This window comes from Bufo gargarizans, chromosome 8 (genome assembly GCF_014858855.1).
Source record: "Bufo gargarizans isolate SCDJY-AF-19 chromosome 8, ASM1485885v1, whole genome shotgun sequence".
Taxonomy (NCBI): Eukaryota; Metazoa; Chordata; class Amphibia; order Anura; family Bufonidae; genus Bufo; species Bufo gargarizans.
Genome location: NC_058087.1, coordinates 47,895,629 through 47,913,461, shown reverse-complemented (window position 1 = coordinate 47,913,461; position 17,833 = coordinate 47,895,629). Strand labels below are relative to the sequence as shown.

Here is a 17,833-nt window from a genome sequence, read left to right as displayed (position 1 = left end):
TGACCCAGCAAAAAAAAGGCCCGCAAGAGAACGCTTAGAGGAGGAATCTTTCGCCCAAACTTTAAGCCAGAGTGCGGTGCAGAGATACAGCGAGGGCAGAGGAGCGCGCAACCATAGCCCCAGACTCCAGGGCCGCCTCACAAAGATATTTCCCTGCCTGAGAGCTTTGGACCGCCAAGAATTGGAGCTCAGCTGGGGGAAGATCCGCTGCCAAGTCCTGTTTCAAACGGAGGGCCCACTCCGAGACCGCCTTGGCCACCCAGGCAGAAGCGAAAATAGGCCGTAGTGCTGTGCCACTGGCCGCAAAGCCGGACTTGGCGAGAGACTCTATGCGACGGTCCACAGGGTCATGGAGAGAGGATCCGTCAGCTACCGGAATAGCTGTATTTGTAGCAAGGTGAACGACCGGGGGATCCACCTTCGGGGGAGAGGACCAATTCGCCACGCACTCAGTGGGAAAAGGATAGAGCAGATCCAGCAGCTTGGGGACCAGAAAGCGCAGACCTAGCTGGTCCCATGCCTTGGTGACAATGGGGGCATGCTTTGAGCGCAGAAAAGACACCCACTGGTGGCTGGTGGAAGAGAGGTCGTCCTGCACCTGGAAAGTGTCACGGACGGCAGATACCAGGCTATCCACCATGGATGCAACTTGGGAAGACTGTCTCGGATCCACCTCCGAGTCCGAATCTGCAATCTCCCCCTCCGAAATTGAGTCTCCCAGCAGGGAGGACGCCTGTGATTGGAAACCGGGAGGGGATGCTGAGGAGTCAGAGGAGGAATGGTGTCCTGCTCTGGGACGCTTGTTAGGAGGCCTGCCCCTGGAGTGAACGCCCTGAGACGGTGCGGACTGTGCATGTGGCGATTTATCAACCAAACGACCCATGAGAGAAAGGGTGGATTGGGATATCTTACATAGGTCCTCCACTGCCCGGGACAGGGCCCGTGCCCAGTCTGGTTCCACACTGATAGATTGGTCCTGTACTTCTGTGGGCTGGAGAGGGGGGATTGGGCCTGCCTGGGCGCATGGCATGCCGAGCACAAAGAGTCTGCCTGTCCACGAGGGAATTTTACCTTGCAAGTAGTGCAAGCATAGTAGGTGGCCCTGCGGGTGGCCTGAGGGGAAGTACTGATTGGGTCAGACATGGTGTGCTGATAGTGCTCAATGGTGGAGGGGGTAGTGATAATCCTACCAGAATGTCTGGCGAACCCAGGTCCTGTGTTCCCCGACAGAGAGCTGCAGAGATCCGCGGAAGGAGGGAACGTCCTGTAGCGGCGGGAAAGCTAACACCGTCCCCTCAGGACGCTGAGGAGCATGACTGGCGTGAAACTGACGAGTGCAGCGCGGTGCCGTCTAGCCACGCCCCCCCTGCCATGTTCCGCCACACACTCTGCGGCGCATCGGAATCCCAACAGGACTCTCAGAATAACTACAAACAACGAGTCCGTATGTGACCCAGCAGCGGGGGAGGTGAGGGCAGAATGATGTGCTGGGAGAAAAACAACGCCCCCGGTGCCCTAAATAACTGAGCCACCAGCTAGCTAGGCTCCAATTAACCTCTGCATGACCAGCGGCGGCGCGCCTGGCGTCCTCCTGAAGTTGTGGTATCGCTACCTCCTCCACGATGCCTGCTGTCCATGGGACCAGGCAGAGGGTTGAGACTGAAGGGGGAGGGGGGAATATACTCGCCTGCCTTTATCTGTGTTCTTCGCTCTTCCATTATAAACAAGCAGGGCCACCTCTACAGTCGCTGGCACACAAGTGGCAGGGGACTGGTGAGGGAAGGGCTTGGAGAACAGGTGGCCCTTACGCTGGCGGGAAGCAGGCGAGCGCGGCTGCCCTGGTCTACCTTTTCTTTTTGGGGGAGGCAGAGCGGTGGGACAACTGACACCGGACAGCCTCCCCGGGTAGACAGAGAGGCAATGCGACTCTGTTCCCCACCTAGAAGTGTAAATGGAGAAAAAGAAAAAAAAAGAAAAAACGAGATTTTTGTATAACTTACCAGTAAAATCTCTTTCTCGCTCTTCCTTGGGGGACACAGGAACTCTTGGGTATAGCTTATCTCCATAGGAGGCGTGACACTAAGTAAAAGACTGTTAAGCCCCTCCTCCAGCAGCTATACCCTCAGCCTGGAGAGAGAGACTTCCAGTTATGTGCCCAAGTAGTGAAAGACAAAGGCAAGGAGTAACCAAACCAATACCAACAAGTCAGAAAAAAACACCCGTAGGGCAAGCAAAAAACAATGGGTGGGCGCTGTGTCCCCCAAGGAAGAGCGAGAAAGAGATTTTACTGGTAAGTTATGCAAAAATCTCGTTTTCTCGCCCAATTCCTTGGGGGACACAGGAACTCTTGGGACGTTCAAAAGCAGTCCACAAACAGGGAGGGACCACAATCCAAGGCGAACCAAGTACCCTAGACATTAAGGCACCGCCGCCTGCAAGACCAAGCGGCCCAAAGCAGCATCCGCCGAGGCATAAGTGTTCACCCTGTAAAACTTGGTGAACGTGTGCAAAGAAGACCAGGTGGCCGCCTTGCACAGCTGTTCAGCCGAGGCACGATTACGCTGAGCCCAGGAAGCCCCGACCGCTCTGGTAGAATGAGCGGTAACACCAAAGGGCGGTTCCCTGCCCCGAGCACGGTAAGCCTCAACGATAGCCATCTTGAGGAAGCGGGCAACAACCACCTTAGACGCCGCCAGCCCCCTGCGCGGACCCTCCGGAATCACAAACAGAGAATCCGAGCGTCGAAAGGGTCTGGTCACATCCAGGTAGATTCTGAGAGCCCGAACAACATCCAGACGGTGAAGTTCCCGCTCCCGGGGATGCGCCGGGGACGGACACAGAGAAGGAAGGACAATATCCTCATTCAGGTGAAAGGCGGACACCACCTTTGGAAGAAAATCCGGAACAGGGCGGAGAACCACCTTGTCCTGGTGAAAAACCAAGAAGGGCTCCACGCAAGAAAGAGCCGCCAACTCAGACACACGCCGAAGAGACGTGATAGCGACGAGAAAGAAAACTTTGCAAGACAACAAGCGAGGGGAAACCTTGCGCAGAGGCTCGAAAGGGGAAGATTGGAGAGCCGTCAGTACAACGTTAAGATCCCAAGCAGGAACGGAAGGGCGATAGGGGGGAGCACAGTGAGCAACCCCCTGAAGAAAGGTCTTAACTGGACCGAGCGGAGCCAGCGGGCGCTGAAAAAGAACCGAAAGAGCCGAAATCTGACCCTTCAGGGTACTGAGACCCAAGCCCAGATCCAGACCAGACTGCAAAAAGGACAAAACCGTAGGAAGGGAAAACCGCAGAGGAGGGACCCCCAAGGCCTCGCAGAAGGCCAAATAGGCCCGCCAGGTACGGTAATAAATCCTGGACGAGGCCGGTTTACGCGCACGAATCATGGTACGGACCACGTCAGCAGAAAACCCCCGCCGCGTCAGGACCGCGGTTTCAATAGCCACGCCGCTAAACGTAGCGACCCTAAATGCTGGTGGAAGATCGGCCCCTGAGAGAGGAGGTCTTCTCTGAGAGGCAGAGGCAAGGGAGCGTCTGCCAGAAGCAACATAAGGTCGGCGTACCAAGGACGACGCGGCCAGTCCGGGGCTATCAGGATTGCTGGCGTGCCAGTCCGGAAGTAGAAAAACTCCCCTGGAACGAAGTAAGGCGAGGACCGGGGCAAGGACCTTTGTGAAAACACGAGGGGCCGTCGCCAGCCCGAAGGGAAGGGCAACGAACTGGTAGTGGTCGGACCCCACTGCAAAACGCAGAAAGCACTGATGACACCGTGCGATTGGAATGTGAAGGTAGGCGTCCTGGATGTCGATGGAGGCCAGGAACTCCCCCTGTTCCAGAGAGGCCACCACCGACCTGAGAGATTCCATCCGGAATCGCTGAAGACGAAGGAAGCGGTTCAGTCGTTTTAGATCCAGAATGGGACGCACCGAACCTTCCTTCTTGGGGACCACAAAAAGGTTCGAATAGAACCCCTTGAACCTGTCTCCCATAGGAACCGGTGCGATGACTCCTTTGTCCAGAAGGGTGTGAACGGCAGCAAAGAAATCGGCCGCCCCTCGGGAATCCTGGGGAACCCGAGAACGAAAGAACCGAACTGGGGGAAGGGACGCAAACTCGAGTTTGTACCCGGAAGACACAACCTCGAGGGCCCAGGCGTCGGAGACGTGCGCCTGCCAGAAGTCCCTGAACAGGAGGAGACGTCCCCCCACCCGGGTGGGTGGGGGCGCACCTTCAGGCGGGGGCCTGCTTGGTCGCGGGAGCGCGAGCAGGTTGTGATTTGCGCCAGGAGGGCTGGGTCCGAAAAAAGGGTTTTTTACGCCTGTCCTGGACAGGGTTAGCGGATGGACCCGAAGCGGCGCGAGGAGCGGGAGCCCTACGAGAAGACCTGAAGCGGGAGAAGGTGGGACGACCACGAGTGGAGCTCCTAGCCTTAGATTGGGGAAGATGGGTACTCTTCCCCCCCGTGGCTTCAGAGATGATTTCATCCAAACGGGTCCCGAACAAACGAGAACCAGAGAAGGGAAGGCTAGTAAGAGACCGCTTTGACGCGGCGTCCGCCGACCAAACCTTTAACCAAAGCTCCCTCCTAGCCGAAACGGCCAGGGCAGACGAACGGGCAATGAGAGCCCCCGCATCTAGGGATGCTTCACATACAAATTTACCAGCCTGAACGATAAGTTGAGCCAGAGCACGGAGGTCTTGAATAGGGACGTCGGATTCAAGCTCCAGATCCAGCTGAGACGCCCACTCTGAAACCGCTTTTCCAGCCCAAGCGGCGGCAAAGACTGGCCTAAGAGCGGACCCGGAGGCCGAAAAGATACCCTTTGTAAGGGCCTCTATACGGCGATCCTCAGTGGATTGTAAGGAAGAACCATCTGCGACGGGAATAGCCGTGCTCTTGGACAAACGGGCCACAGGGGGGTCGACCTTAGGAGGTGACGCCCAGTTTGTAATGCAATCCGCCGGGAACGGATAACAAACATCTAACTTTTTCGGCGGGGTAAAACGTGCATCAGGACGGGCCCAGGCCTTAGAAACCACTGACAAAAAGTCAGCATGGAGGGGAAAAACCGCAGACGCCTGCTTCTGGCGAAAAAAGGAAACACAGTTTTTTTCAGGATCAGGAGGATCATCGTGAATCTTAAAGGTATCACGGATATTGTTTATAAGATGGCCCACGGCGGAAGACAGCTTTGAAGGCAGTGCCGAATCCATATCCCAATCGGAATCAACCAGCTCCCCTTCAGAGGGCAAATCCTGCAATGAGGAAGGACCCGACTGAGAACGCACCCTTGGGGGGGATACCGAAGCATCCGAGGATGACCGGTGATCCGCCCTTGACCGCTTCTGGGATTGATGGGCTCTGGCGGAGTCGCCTGCAGAGAGAGACTCAGACGGGTCGGCTAAGACAGCGGACCCGGAGGGCCCAGCAGGGGAATCATCCGGCTGCGACAAGGGCAACACATCTGCAAGTCGGCCCACAACGCTAGTGAGACTAACCACAGCCTGGGAGAGGGATCTAGCCCAGTCAGGGGGATCCAAGAGGCCAGGGGGTGACACAACAGATGGCGGACCCTGCAATGGGTCTTTGCAAAGCGAGCAATGCGGGTCAGACTGCCCTTGAGGAAGGGGCGCCTTACATGCGGTGCAGGTATGATACCAAGGTCCCACAGGCACTAAGGGGTCAGACATGTTGGTAGGAGCAATATAAAAAAACTGCGTCCAGGCCAGGGGGCTGCAGTGGAGGAAAGGGTCAACAGTCCTACCAGGTCACAGAGGAAGCAGAACGGCAGCGGCAGCAGCAGAAGAACGGCGGCAGCAACCAGAGCAAAGGTCCGTCCTGCAGTGAGAATCACAGAAGCACGCAGGCACGAGAGGAGGCGGGACTAGTGAGGAGCGGGAAGAAGGACGTCCGGCCCCTGACTGAAGACTAAGCAGGACGCGGCAACGAAAAACTCCGCCCCCCGCCGAAAAACATTTTCGCGCGCGATTCAAATCCCGCATCCGAATCACCACATGTCTCCCAATGTCCCCCGCCGCAGCGGAAGCGAGAGGTAGGAAGCCGAAAGGAGGACAGGGGTAGGCGTCCAGTAGAACAACGGCCCTGCGCGAACAGCGGTCGCATATACCCGGCCGCTCCTAACAACCCTCCCCCATGAGCGCCGCTCAGTACTGACAGGGCGCCAGGCCGCCCCAGAATCGGAGCAACGAGGCCAGCAGAAAAACGGGGGAGCACAGAACGGAACGGAGGGGAGGAAGGGAAGGGAGGGGGGAGCGGAACGGCTGCACAAGCCACCTCACCATGTGATGTCTTCACCCTCTTGTCCATCCAGCTGGGGACGCCCCTTCAGCCACTGGCACAGAAGTGACAGTAGCTGGAGAGGGGCTTGCAGGTGGGCGACCCAGTGCTGGCGGGATGCAGGGGAGCATGAGCTGCCCTGGTCCTCCTTTTCTTCTGTGGGGGAGGCAGCAGGGCGGATAACCGGCCCTGGCACAGCTCAACCCCGGGAAAACAGAGAAGTCTACTGCGACTCTGTTGTCCCTGTGGAAAAAAATCAAGTGAAAAAAAATTAAATAAAAAATTAAATAAAAAAATTAAAAAAGTAAATTCTTCGCAAAGACAACTCTGCAGTGCAGAGAGTGTCTTGCCTCCTTGACACTAAGCAAAAAACTGGAAGTCTCTCTCTCCAGGCTGAGGGTATAGCTGCTGGAGGAGGGGCTTAACAGTCTTTTACTTAGTGTCACGCCTCCTATGGAGATAAGCTATACCCAAGAGTTCCTGTGTCCCCCAAGGAATTGGGCGAGAAATTTAAGGAAGCCACCCTGCTATGCAGGGAGGTCTGCCTCCTACGAAACTAAGCTAAAAACTGATATGCTCTCTCCAAGCTGGAGGGGGTATAGCTGGCAGAGGAGGAGCTAACAGTTTTCAGCCTAGTGTCGCCTCCTAGTGGCAGCAAACAGCTATACCCACGGTCCTGTGTCCCCCAATAATACGAGCGAGAAAGTAGTTTATGGCACAAACCCTTTAACTACTGTAGAGATGTCCATACACATAATATCAGTGGGACTAAATGCGGTGGGACTGACTGACTATCTCCTGTCAAAATTACATCGGAGGTAAGAAAGATTGAGCATTTTGAATTGGACAACATGCCCGATCATTTAATGATAATTAGATGCCACAGTTGTCTGGCATCAGCTTTTCTCCCTCTCCCCGCTGAGAACACATTGATGCTTGCTGGAATAAAATCACCACCTGATTTTTCATCAGACAGGGCTGCCATCTTTAGCTGTATAATGCAAACCATTAGTTTACATAATAATATATAACTTACCTGGCCGCCATTAGACCCAGCAATGCCCAGCATGTGTTGTGTATTTGAGAGTTGGCACTCTGAACGTATCTTCGCACTTCACATGATTCAAAATCTTCTCCCCAACCTCCATCTTCCATTTGGTGAGAGAGAAGAAAATCACAGGCCCGGATGACCTCTGGACAACTGAGGAGTATGGAACGGGAAAGGTATTTGTACCAAAATCTATTTATTTCACATATGAAAGCAGTTCGTTAGTTCTTATACCATTTTAGGAAGTAGAATTAAAGGGGTTGTCTGGGTTCAGAGCTGAACCTGGACATATCCCCATTTTCACCCATGCAGCCCCCCTGAGGGGAGCATCCGAGCAGTTCAAGCTCTGATGCGCTTCTTTGCTCTGCGCTAAATCAAGCAGGGCAAAGGCATTTTCTGGAGTTCCGGTGACGTACCGGGCACACCATGGGGCTGCCAGGCGGAGGCTTCCACCCAGCAGCGAGCCCAGTGACATCACCAGCACTAATGGGCGCTTTAGCGCTGCCCTAGCCTGTAAAACGGCTAGGACAGCGCTAAAGCCCACCCATCAGAGCCGGTGACATCACCGAACACACTGCTGGGCGGAAACCTCCACCTGGCAGTGTGTTATTGTAAATAAAAGAGCCCTTGCCCTGCGCGATCCAGCGCAGCGCAAGGGAGCGCATCGGAGCCCCGCCGCTCACAGCAATATCTAAAGAGTATTCCTTAACCGTTACCCTGCAGTAACTTTTGCCTAAACTTTAAATCAGCGCTATGAATTGATCTTTAATACCTTACAAAATCAAATACAATGAAGCTCCGGTAACAGGCAGAGCGGGCGGTGGCGTAACGTCACTCACTCACGTGACGCACCTGCTCCGCCCACTTTGTGAATGACGCACGTGGAGCAGGCGCGCCACGTGAGTAAGTGATGTTACTCCGCCGCCTGCTCTGCCTTTTACTGGAGCTTCATTGTAAGGTAAAATAAAGATGCGCTGATTTAAAGTAAACCGCCCGCATAGCAACGAATCAACGATTATTCGATACCGGGATTCGTCGACAACAAATCCCGTTATCGAATATTATCGATAAAGTCAATTAATCGTTGCAGCCCTATGTTAGCTTTCTATATGACTTCCTGAAGGCACTCACCCATCTGAGTAGTCATATCCCATGCAAGCAAAGGCTTCCAGTCCAAACCATATGCCGTATGTAAAGCATACACCCCAGGACCTTCAAAACATAGAAGAATATGAGAATATACGATCAACTGAATCAATGAAATATCATAAAATTGTTTATTAATACTTGCCCCTCCCAGGACCCATCTTTTCTCTGAATTCTGCGACAGTAATCCAGGCCTTCCTCGAGGGTTTCCCTAAATGGAGCAAAGCAAAAGTGCAGATCAGAAAACTGACATAGCTGCATAGTTACACTCTTGAAAATGACTCCTTTCAATACCAAAGCCTGTGCTTTCCCTGCAGCTGTCTGTACAGGAAAGCAAAGCTGAGTAGTGTGACATGGCCATCAAATATGCAGTGTGGATGCAATGCCACAACCCTGTGATTGGCAGTGCAGTGACAAATGCATTTGTAATATCCCAGCATCTATAATATAAATTAAATGTACTTTTTGCTGAGAGGTTGGCGTAAAAGTGTTTTAAAAAAATCTCATTAACCTTTTGAAGGTCCACAAGATAGAGTGGATCTGACTACTGAGACCTCCAGCAAGCCCAAATATGGGGGTCCTGTATCTGCCTGTATGAACAGAGTGGTGATCGAGTATGCACACTACCAGTTCATTCCACTCTGTGGGACTGCTGGTGAGTGCGTCACTCAGCTTCTCTTCAGCAGTCCATTACAGATGAATGGAGCAGCAGTCCCCACGCTCAATCTCTGCTCCATGCACATGTTCTAGTGATCATGGAGTTCCCAGTGGTCAGAGCCCCACTGATTGGACTATCCTGTGGATCGGGGATATGTTTAAAACTTGGCACAAATATTTTAACCACCCAACAGTTTTGCCTGAGCTCTGCTCAAGCTTTGAGAAAAGGACTCAACAGTTTAGCCCAAGAAGAGCTCGGGCAGCAGGGAGAGGGAGGTGGGCTGCTTTAGGCTAGTTTCACACTGACATTTTTATATCCAGCAGACTTTTCAGGCAGGGAACAGCCTGTCCGAGCTCTGTGCATTCTGACGTTGCCGGAAGCTACCGCATCGCCATCTGGCCCCATTCACTATAATGGGGACCGGCGGAGATCCGTCCAGAACTGGATGCAGCTGGATCTCCGCCAGTCCCCATTATAGTGAATGTGTCCGGCGGATGTCAGTTAGCGATCCAGACATCTCCGGCTGGTTGCTCCCTGCTGAAACAGCCTGCCGGAGATGTACAACGTTAGTAGACTGATACTAGACTTAGCTGCTCATATCTCGGGACTGGAAGCAGCTAGGGACATGGGCCTGGTCTTATTTGAAAATGGGTTTTTAAACAAGACCAGAATCACAGCGTTATCTCCACTACTTCGGGAGAGGTAGCTGTTAGAAATCGGATCGGGAGCGAAAGCAGTGAAACCTGCTTTTACTTTCACTTGCATTCACTGTCAATCAGATTTCTAACAGCTATATCTTCTGATGCCATGGAGATAATGCTGTTATTCTGGTCTTGTTTGAAATCTTGGAGTGCCAGTTTTCAAACATGACCAGACCTGTGTTAAAATTGCTGTTTATTTTTATGCTAAACAAATTATAAAAGTTATTTAAAACACTATATGTACCCCAAATGGTTCCTAAAAAACGACAACTCATCGCACCAAATAAAGAAAAATGTTTAGAAGAAAAAATTTAAACGTTATGACTGCTGGAATACAGAGGTGGAAAATGTTACTGGACCTTGAGGTTAAAATTTGTTATGTCACTTAGGGGTTAAAAATGCAATTGTGTCCCCTGAGTTGTGTGCAAACAATATTTACTTCAGTTATATATTAAAAATCTACAATTAAAAAACTACATTTTCAGGAGGGTTTTTCCAATTTAAATGTGACTAGGAGGTTAAGGAGTTTGCCAAACAAAGGTGAAAGGCAAATATATGTCACCTGATTTCATCAGCTTTGTAGTCTGGGTCCCATGCTTGGTAATGTTTCAAAGCTTGCATTACGGCAGAGGTACACTCCACGTATGTGTAGTCAATCATGATGTCCCCTGAGTAGACATATGCATTTAGTACTGTGTAGTATCGGGTAGTATTACTGCATAATCATGTACGTTATCATGAACGTACCAAACACTTCAGAGGGATTAAGCAGTTCCAGCAAGCGGCCACCACGTTTGGTTTCATAGGTAGCAAATCCCCCATCAGAATTCTTCATACTGAGTAGCTGCAACATATCAGAGTTATCAAGTTACACCGCAGAAAAGACCTAAATCCTGCAAACGTATGTACACTTGGATGTCTCTTACCACGTCTACAGCATCCCGTAGTCTGTTCTTTGGAATATGTTCAGATAAGAAAGTACAGTTTTCTTGAAGCAACATTGCAGATTTCAGCCCCTCAGCTGTACAGTCTGCCACAATCCAACCGCAGTCACGGGTGCTGAAAGGAAACCCTCCCTGTTTCCCAACAAAGAGTCACTTCCAAGGACCATAATGGCACTGTAACAATGGCTAACGTTCCTTTTCTGTAAAATGACTTACCGGCTTCATAATAATAAATACAATGTAAATTTGTAGATCCCGAACATAACTTTTTTTTTGTTATTTAAAACTGGTAAATACCCTTTGCGGTCTGAGTTACACAATTAAATGTTTAATTAAAATATGAACTATGACAAGAATTCAGAACATGTGAAGAGCCATCTTAAATGAAATCTGTCACCAGAACTGAGCCCAAAAGAAAAACAAACTATCTGATGCTCCTGCAAACCTGGGACTGGATCCAAAATAGCAGAATATTTCCACTAAATGTTTCCTCCTTACTCTATGGAAACTACAATGTGTGTACAATGTCTTACAACCGCTCAAGTCTACTGCTAAATAGGCCAAATACATTATGAGGGTCATTTATCAAACAGAAACACCCCTAAATTAGGCGTATTTCTGACGCACTTCTCCCTGCTCACGCCAAGTCTAAAAAAGTGGGGGTGGTGTGGGGGCGGGGAAGGGGACGAGACGGCAGGCCCATTTCATTTACGATTTTTTATTCCTGTTTTAGGCGAGTGAAGTTAGAAGTGGCGGAGGATTCGTCAAATGGAGCCTCTTCATAATTCTGGCGGATCCACCACCAGGTAAAGGGGTTATTAAGACCAGTGTCTAAAATGCCGGTCTTAATAAATGTGCCCCTATGTTCACCCCCTCTGGTTTCTGTGCTCTGGGCTGCTGCTGTGAAGCTGGGTATACACTTTAGACTGCTTGTTCCGTTGACAACTTTTCCTCCTGACACCACGTACACGTGCATACCGGGCTCATTATTAATAGTGACAATAAGATAAATTACATGGCCCGATATAGTAAGCAATTGTCAGGAAGGAATAATTGCCTGTTCGTCAGTGAAGGAGATTGCTGCAATTATACGCAGCAATCCCCTCCACAGTATAGGGAGGGGCAATCGCTAATTCCATTGCTCGTCCCCATACTGAATCATTGTTTGCTGGCAGCAGAGTACTATTTAGACACCACAATCTGCTGCCAGAAAACGGTGATTTAGGTGACCTCAACCACAATCTATTACCCAATGAACGAGGGTCTCGTTTGTTCATCGGGTAATCAGAGGCACATTTACACATGCAGATTATTTCTAACGACTGTCCATGCAAACGCTCGTTAGCAATAATCTGCGCCAAAATCGGGCAGTGTAAAGGGGCCTTAGACCTCTGACACCCCTGGCAGTGGCTTCTCTCCTTTGAGAACAATAAACTGGGCATGTTGAAATCCAACAAACCGATTCTTCTTTCCCCAGACATCCACCATCAGGGGAGAGTTAGGACACTTGATACACAGTAGATGATCGGCGAACATTCATCTAATGTGTATGTCCACCTTAGGTTACTGCAGCAGTGTACAAGTGTTTATTGTCATGGTTTATGTCGTTTTGAAGTGTAACACTTGGTATTTATGCAGTGAGAAGTAGAACCAAAGACATCCGGTCAGTATGAAATGTATTCACCCAGTGTTACAAGCAACATTTCAGCTAAAAAATGGCTCAACACTGAGACGTTGCTTGCAACACTGGGCGAAGTAAATCCCCATGTTATAGTGAATCGGAGGTTTGGATTCCAACCTTTGATGTGTTACATACACACGGGGAGGATTTGTTGCAGGTTTAAAGTTGGATCTCACTCCAAGCATTGGAAAGGGTGAAATCAGGAGTGGACATCTGTAGCATAAACTGACATGCCGTGGATTTGGAATCTGCTTACACTGCAGTTTTTATTTTTTCAGCATGTGGATAAAAGTTGGTAAACTCTCATCCACTTTGCTGGTACTGTACAACGCTGCAGATTTGGAGCACACAAGTCAAGGTTGGGAAATCCCAAGCGTGTCCGTCCTGTGTGGACATTCCCTAATAGTGCTGCTCCACTTTGGCTGACTTCTGATAAATATGTATTTAGAAGAAATGAGCCTGTCCTAGATACTCTGGGAATAGGCAGGGAATGTAAAGGGAGCATTTCAATTCATGAGACCATTTCAGGATACTGCTGTTTATGCATCATCTAATAGAGGGGTGAATCTTCTCTTTAATTAGGAGCATAGTGTACATGGACATAATAGAAAGGGAAATATGATGGTAAGACAGTCGCCGGATAGGCCATGTGTGTCCTTTGCAAAAAGGAAGAGTTATGTTTGTAGATGCTGTATAATGTCTTGTGCATGTTGTAAAAATCCCACCAGGAGACCTACAACTGGGTGTGAACACTGCTTCAAAGATATACCTACCTTGTTCATTTGTCTGTAGTACTTCTTGTACTCTGGTGGGTTATCTGGTACCTGAAACACCAAGATAATAGCCATATATCATGCAAACCATTTTCTGGACTCATTAATTTATAAAACTGTTCTATCTGCCCTATTAGCAGATCAAACCCTTTGCTTGGACCTGTGAGAACTTCTCTGAAAGCACAAATCACTGCTTTAGAGGATAAACCAAATTAATCTATTTTAAATCCACATTTAATGGTAAAATCGTCCTTTCCTATAATACTTGATATATCCTATATTATTTTCCTGCAACCTGTGTTGCTCTACCTGCTGTAAAAACTGCAAGTCTTATTGTATGAGGGGGGAGTAGTAACAGACATCCTCTAGGGTGGGGTGGGAGGGTTAGGAAGGGAGGGGGGGGAGGTTATTGTTTAATTAGTGCTTACTTATATTTTCCTTTCTGCACGTGCTCAGCATTGATCACCCTATCTCGACATATATGCAATATGTTTATATTCTTGTAATATGTGATTTATTACTTTTTTTTTGCTCACTAATATGTGACGTGCAGTGAAATTGTCATGTAAGAGGATTTATTATAAATGAAATAAAAAATAAAAATATGTTTAAAAAATAAAATAAAAAAATGCAAGTCTTGGTACGCCAAGTATAACTGGGAGATGACGTGTCAAAGGTTGAAGATCACTGTTAAAACGGCAATCTGGGGGTTAGCAACACCCTAGTTCCAGGTCTGACTGGTGCATATCACCTGGTGGGCTGTGTCCAACTGGTCTACACTCAGTTCTCAAGTCCCACATTTTGGTAGCGTCAGCACTCAGAATCCATATAGTAACATGCTGGTGGAATAAAACGTAATTTCTTGTACCTACAATCTGGATTCTGAATGCTGTCACTGCCCATATTTGGGACTTGCTATACACATCTTCTGTACATCTCAGGGGAAAAAATATGAAATTAAAATAGACCACAATGTATCTCAGTTAAATTTTTTGCATCCCTGCCAATCAGCTGCTTTAGAGTGGTCAGTGATGCCTCCGTGAAGATGTCCATGATGGATCCGTGTTGGGTCTGTGTGTCAGTTTTTTGCACAGCTGAAAAATAATTTTCAAAGCATCTCTTCCTAATGACTCCAAAAACATACTGACCTTAGATTGTGAGCCCCATTGGGGACAGTTGGATGCTAATAAAGCGCTGCGGAATATAGTAGCGCTATATAAGTGCATAAAATAAATAAATAAATCCGTGAAACACGGATGGCGTCTGTAGTTTTCACAAATCCATAGACTCTAATCTGATGGATCCATGAACACGGACAAGATATAGCAAGCATCCCTTCTAAAAACCGGGACCCACGGACTGTGGTAATAAAAAAAATGATGTGTGAATACACATATTAAAATTAATGGGTACGTTTGCTGTCCGTGGAGAACACGGCACATGTACATGGAACACTGACGTGTAAATGAGGCTTAAAGGAGAACCCTTTTAAACTACCCTTAGGCTATGTCCACATGTGACTGATTAGACACAGATTTTTTGGCATCAGAATTTCTGAAGAGCTTCAGCTTGTAATCTGCAGCAGAAAAAAAAACTCACCAAATTGTGTGTTTTTTGTCGCTGAAAATATTACTGAAATGCTGCTGATTAGACGTAGAGTTCACTGTTTGCATTAGAAAGGGAAAAATCCACTATTTCTGATATAAATTGAAATGCTGCAGATGTAAAATTTGCACCTCAGGTCAATTTCTGCTGTGGATTTTTTCTGCCATATGTGACTGAGAATTGCTAAACACTCATTCACTTTGCTGGTACTGTACAACCCTGCAGATTTGCTGCATGGAAATGCACAACAAATATCCAGCTAGTCAGTCATTCGTGGCTTAGTGTTTCCCAAAACTGTACCTGTGTAATACGGAGAAATTCATGTGCTTTCACCAAACATTTCTGAAACTGTTTTTTCTTGTGGGCTCCAGCCTGCAGACAAAGAAGAAAAAAAGTTAAAAATATATATATATATTTAAAACATACCTAAGTTTTCACAACAAAGTGTGCATAATGTTTGTGCTTCCTTGTACACTCATTAGTGTGATGGATTAGGTCTTTTTCTGGCTTCCCGTTGTCTTTCTTGGCCAAGTTATTCCCTAGTTCGTCTGCACAGCCAGATGCATCTCTCTCATAAGCAAATGGCATCTCCCTTCTGTGGAATCTGCCAGTTCTGTACTGCAGTGAATTCTGTTCCCTATATTCCCACCTTGGTCATTTTGATCTTGGCATCATGCAAAGTGCTTCACCAATCCCATTGAATCAGCCTTCTGGATGCCCGCCTCTCTGTTGTGCTGTTCATTGTGACCCAAAGAGTATCGATATTCAGAGCCTCTCCATCATGGTAAATCACATTCAAACCCTTCCCCTAGTTACTAAAGCCCCTTTAGTATAATCCCCCTACATTAGTTCTGCACAACCCATGGCCCAACATGTTATGTGCTTCCCCCGACAGTTTGAATAAGCAATTTAGTAAATTCACATTGTATTTTTATGCATGCACATCCTGAAAAAGCTAACATTCCAGTTATTATGTATAGAGAATACACAGTTCATGAATAGTGTTGATTGCGAATATTCTAATCGCAAATTTTTATCGCGAATATCGGCACTTAATTCGCGAAGATGTAGAATATAGTGCTATATATTTGTAATCGCAAATATTCTAGATTTTGTTTCATCAGTAACCTCCCTTCTTGCTTGTGGGCCAATGAGAAGGCAGCAATGTCTTTGTCTGAGCTTAGCAACATCCCTAGCAACCAATAGGAAAGTTGCCTACCCCTTACTATATAAGAACCTCCCCAGCAGCCATTTTCAGCTATTTTTTTTTTGCAGTTCTGAGAGAGAGCAGTGTCATTGCTGTGCTCTGTGCTTTCATCTGGATCCTATTCCTTATCCAATTACATTAGATAGTTAGCTAGCTCATATATATAATACAGATACTTAGTGGGAGATAGTCAGTGTAGGTTATATCCTGATGTAGTGTAGCTGATAGAACCTATCAGTGCAGGGTGTTAGGTAGTGTGATAGGAATTACTGTTTCTCTGCTGTCCATACATACAGTACAGACCAAAAGTTTGGACACACCTTCTCATTCAAAGAGTTTTCTTTATTTTCATGACTATGAAAAGTGTAGATTCACACTGAAGGCATCAAAACTATGAATTAACACATGTGGAATTATATACATAACAAAAAAGTGTGAAACAACTAAAAATATGTCATATTCTAGCTTCTTCAAAGTAGCCACCTTTTGCTTTGATTACTGCTTTGTACACTCTTGGCATTCTCTTGATGAGCTTCAAGAGGTAGTCACCTGAAATGGTTTTCACTTCACAGGTGTGCCCTGTCAGGTTTAATAAGTGGGATTTCTTGCCTTATAAATGGGGTTGGGACCATCAGTTGCGTTGTGGAGAAGTCAGGTGGATACACAGCTGATAGTCCTACTGAATAGACTGTTAGAATTTGTATTATGGCAAGAAAAAAGCAGCTAAGTAAAGAAAAACGAGTGACCATCATTACTTTAAGAAATGAAGGTCAGTCAGTCTGAAAAATTGGCCAATGCCACACAGAGTTCTAGCAGCAGACACAACTCTAGAACAACTGTTAAGAGGAGACTGTGTGAATCAGGCCTTCATGGTAGAATATCTGCTAGGAAACCACTGCTAAGGACAGGCAACAAGCAGAAGAGACTTGTTTGGGCTAAAGAACACAAGGAATGGACATTAGACCAGTGGAAATCTGTGCTTTGGTCTGATGAGTCCAAATTTGAGATCTTTGGTTCCAACCACCGTGTCTTTGTGCGACGCAGAAAAGGTGAACGGATGGACTCTACATGCCTGGTTCCCACCGTGAAGCATGGAGGAGGAGGTGTGATGGTGTGGGGGTGCTTTGCTGGTGACACTGTTGGGGATTTATTCAAAATTGAAGGCATACTGAACCAGCAGTAATCAAAGCAAAAGGTGGCTACTTTGAAGAAGCTAGAATATGACATATTTTTAGTTGTTTCACACTTTTTTGTTATGTATATAATTCCACATGTGTTAATTCATAGTTTTGATGCCTTCAGTGTGAATCTACAATTTTCATAGTCATGAAAATAAAGAAAACTCTTTGAATGAGAAGGTGTGTCCAAACTTTTGGTCTGTACATGCTACAGACATAGCGCCATGATGTCACAACAATACACACCAACCAGAAATATCTACTCAGACCTGATAAAATGTGAAGTTGCATGTATTATGCAAAAAATATGCGCATCATTAGTGCCGATTTGCGCAATCGCAAAAATAATGAATGGAGATCACATTTTTTTTTGCGAATATTATGCGAAAAATTAGCGAAATATCACGAAAACGAATATTGCCTATGCCTATCATCACTATTCATGGACTAGCATCAGCTAACTGGCACGCCCCCACTTCCGTTCAATCTTCTGTGTCTCTGTTACCAGGAATGGTTTTTGCAGTGGACTGTAACTTAGGTGGAAGTGAGACCCCTAGTGGCATTGTTTTAAATTACATGATTTTG

At 47.6% G+C, this 17,833-nt stretch overlaps 1 protein-coding gene across 1 annotated transcript in view; it reads right to left on the bottom strand.

Annotated features, from left to right (window-relative positions):
- The window catches only part of LOC122945066 (lanosterol synthase-like), a 49,887-nt gene that overhangs the window by 11,963 nt on the left and 20,091 nt on the right, over nucleotides 1-17,833 (bottom strand). Inside the window, exons 13-20 of the mRNA XM_044303901.1 lie at nucleotides 15,164-15,235; nucleotides 13,259-13,309; nucleotides 10,787-10,936; nucleotides 10,608-10,704; nucleotides 10,423-10,528; nucleotides 8,647-8,712; nucleotides 8,487-8,567; nucleotides 7,344-7,508 (exon numbers count right to left, since the gene is read on the bottom strand). Of these exons, the coding sequence (XP_044159836.1) occupies nucleotides 7,344-7,508; nucleotides 8,487-8,567; nucleotides 8,647-8,712; nucleotides 10,423-10,528; nucleotides 10,608-10,704; nucleotides 10,787-10,936; nucleotides 13,259-13,309; nucleotides 15,164-15,235 (788 nt within the window). The remainder of the gene's footprint in view (nucleotides 1-7,343; nucleotides 7,509-8,486; nucleotides 8,568-8,646; nucleotides 8,713-10,422; nucleotides 10,529-10,607; nucleotides 10,705-10,786; nucleotides 10,937-13,258; nucleotides 13,310-15,163; nucleotides 15,236-17,833) is intronic.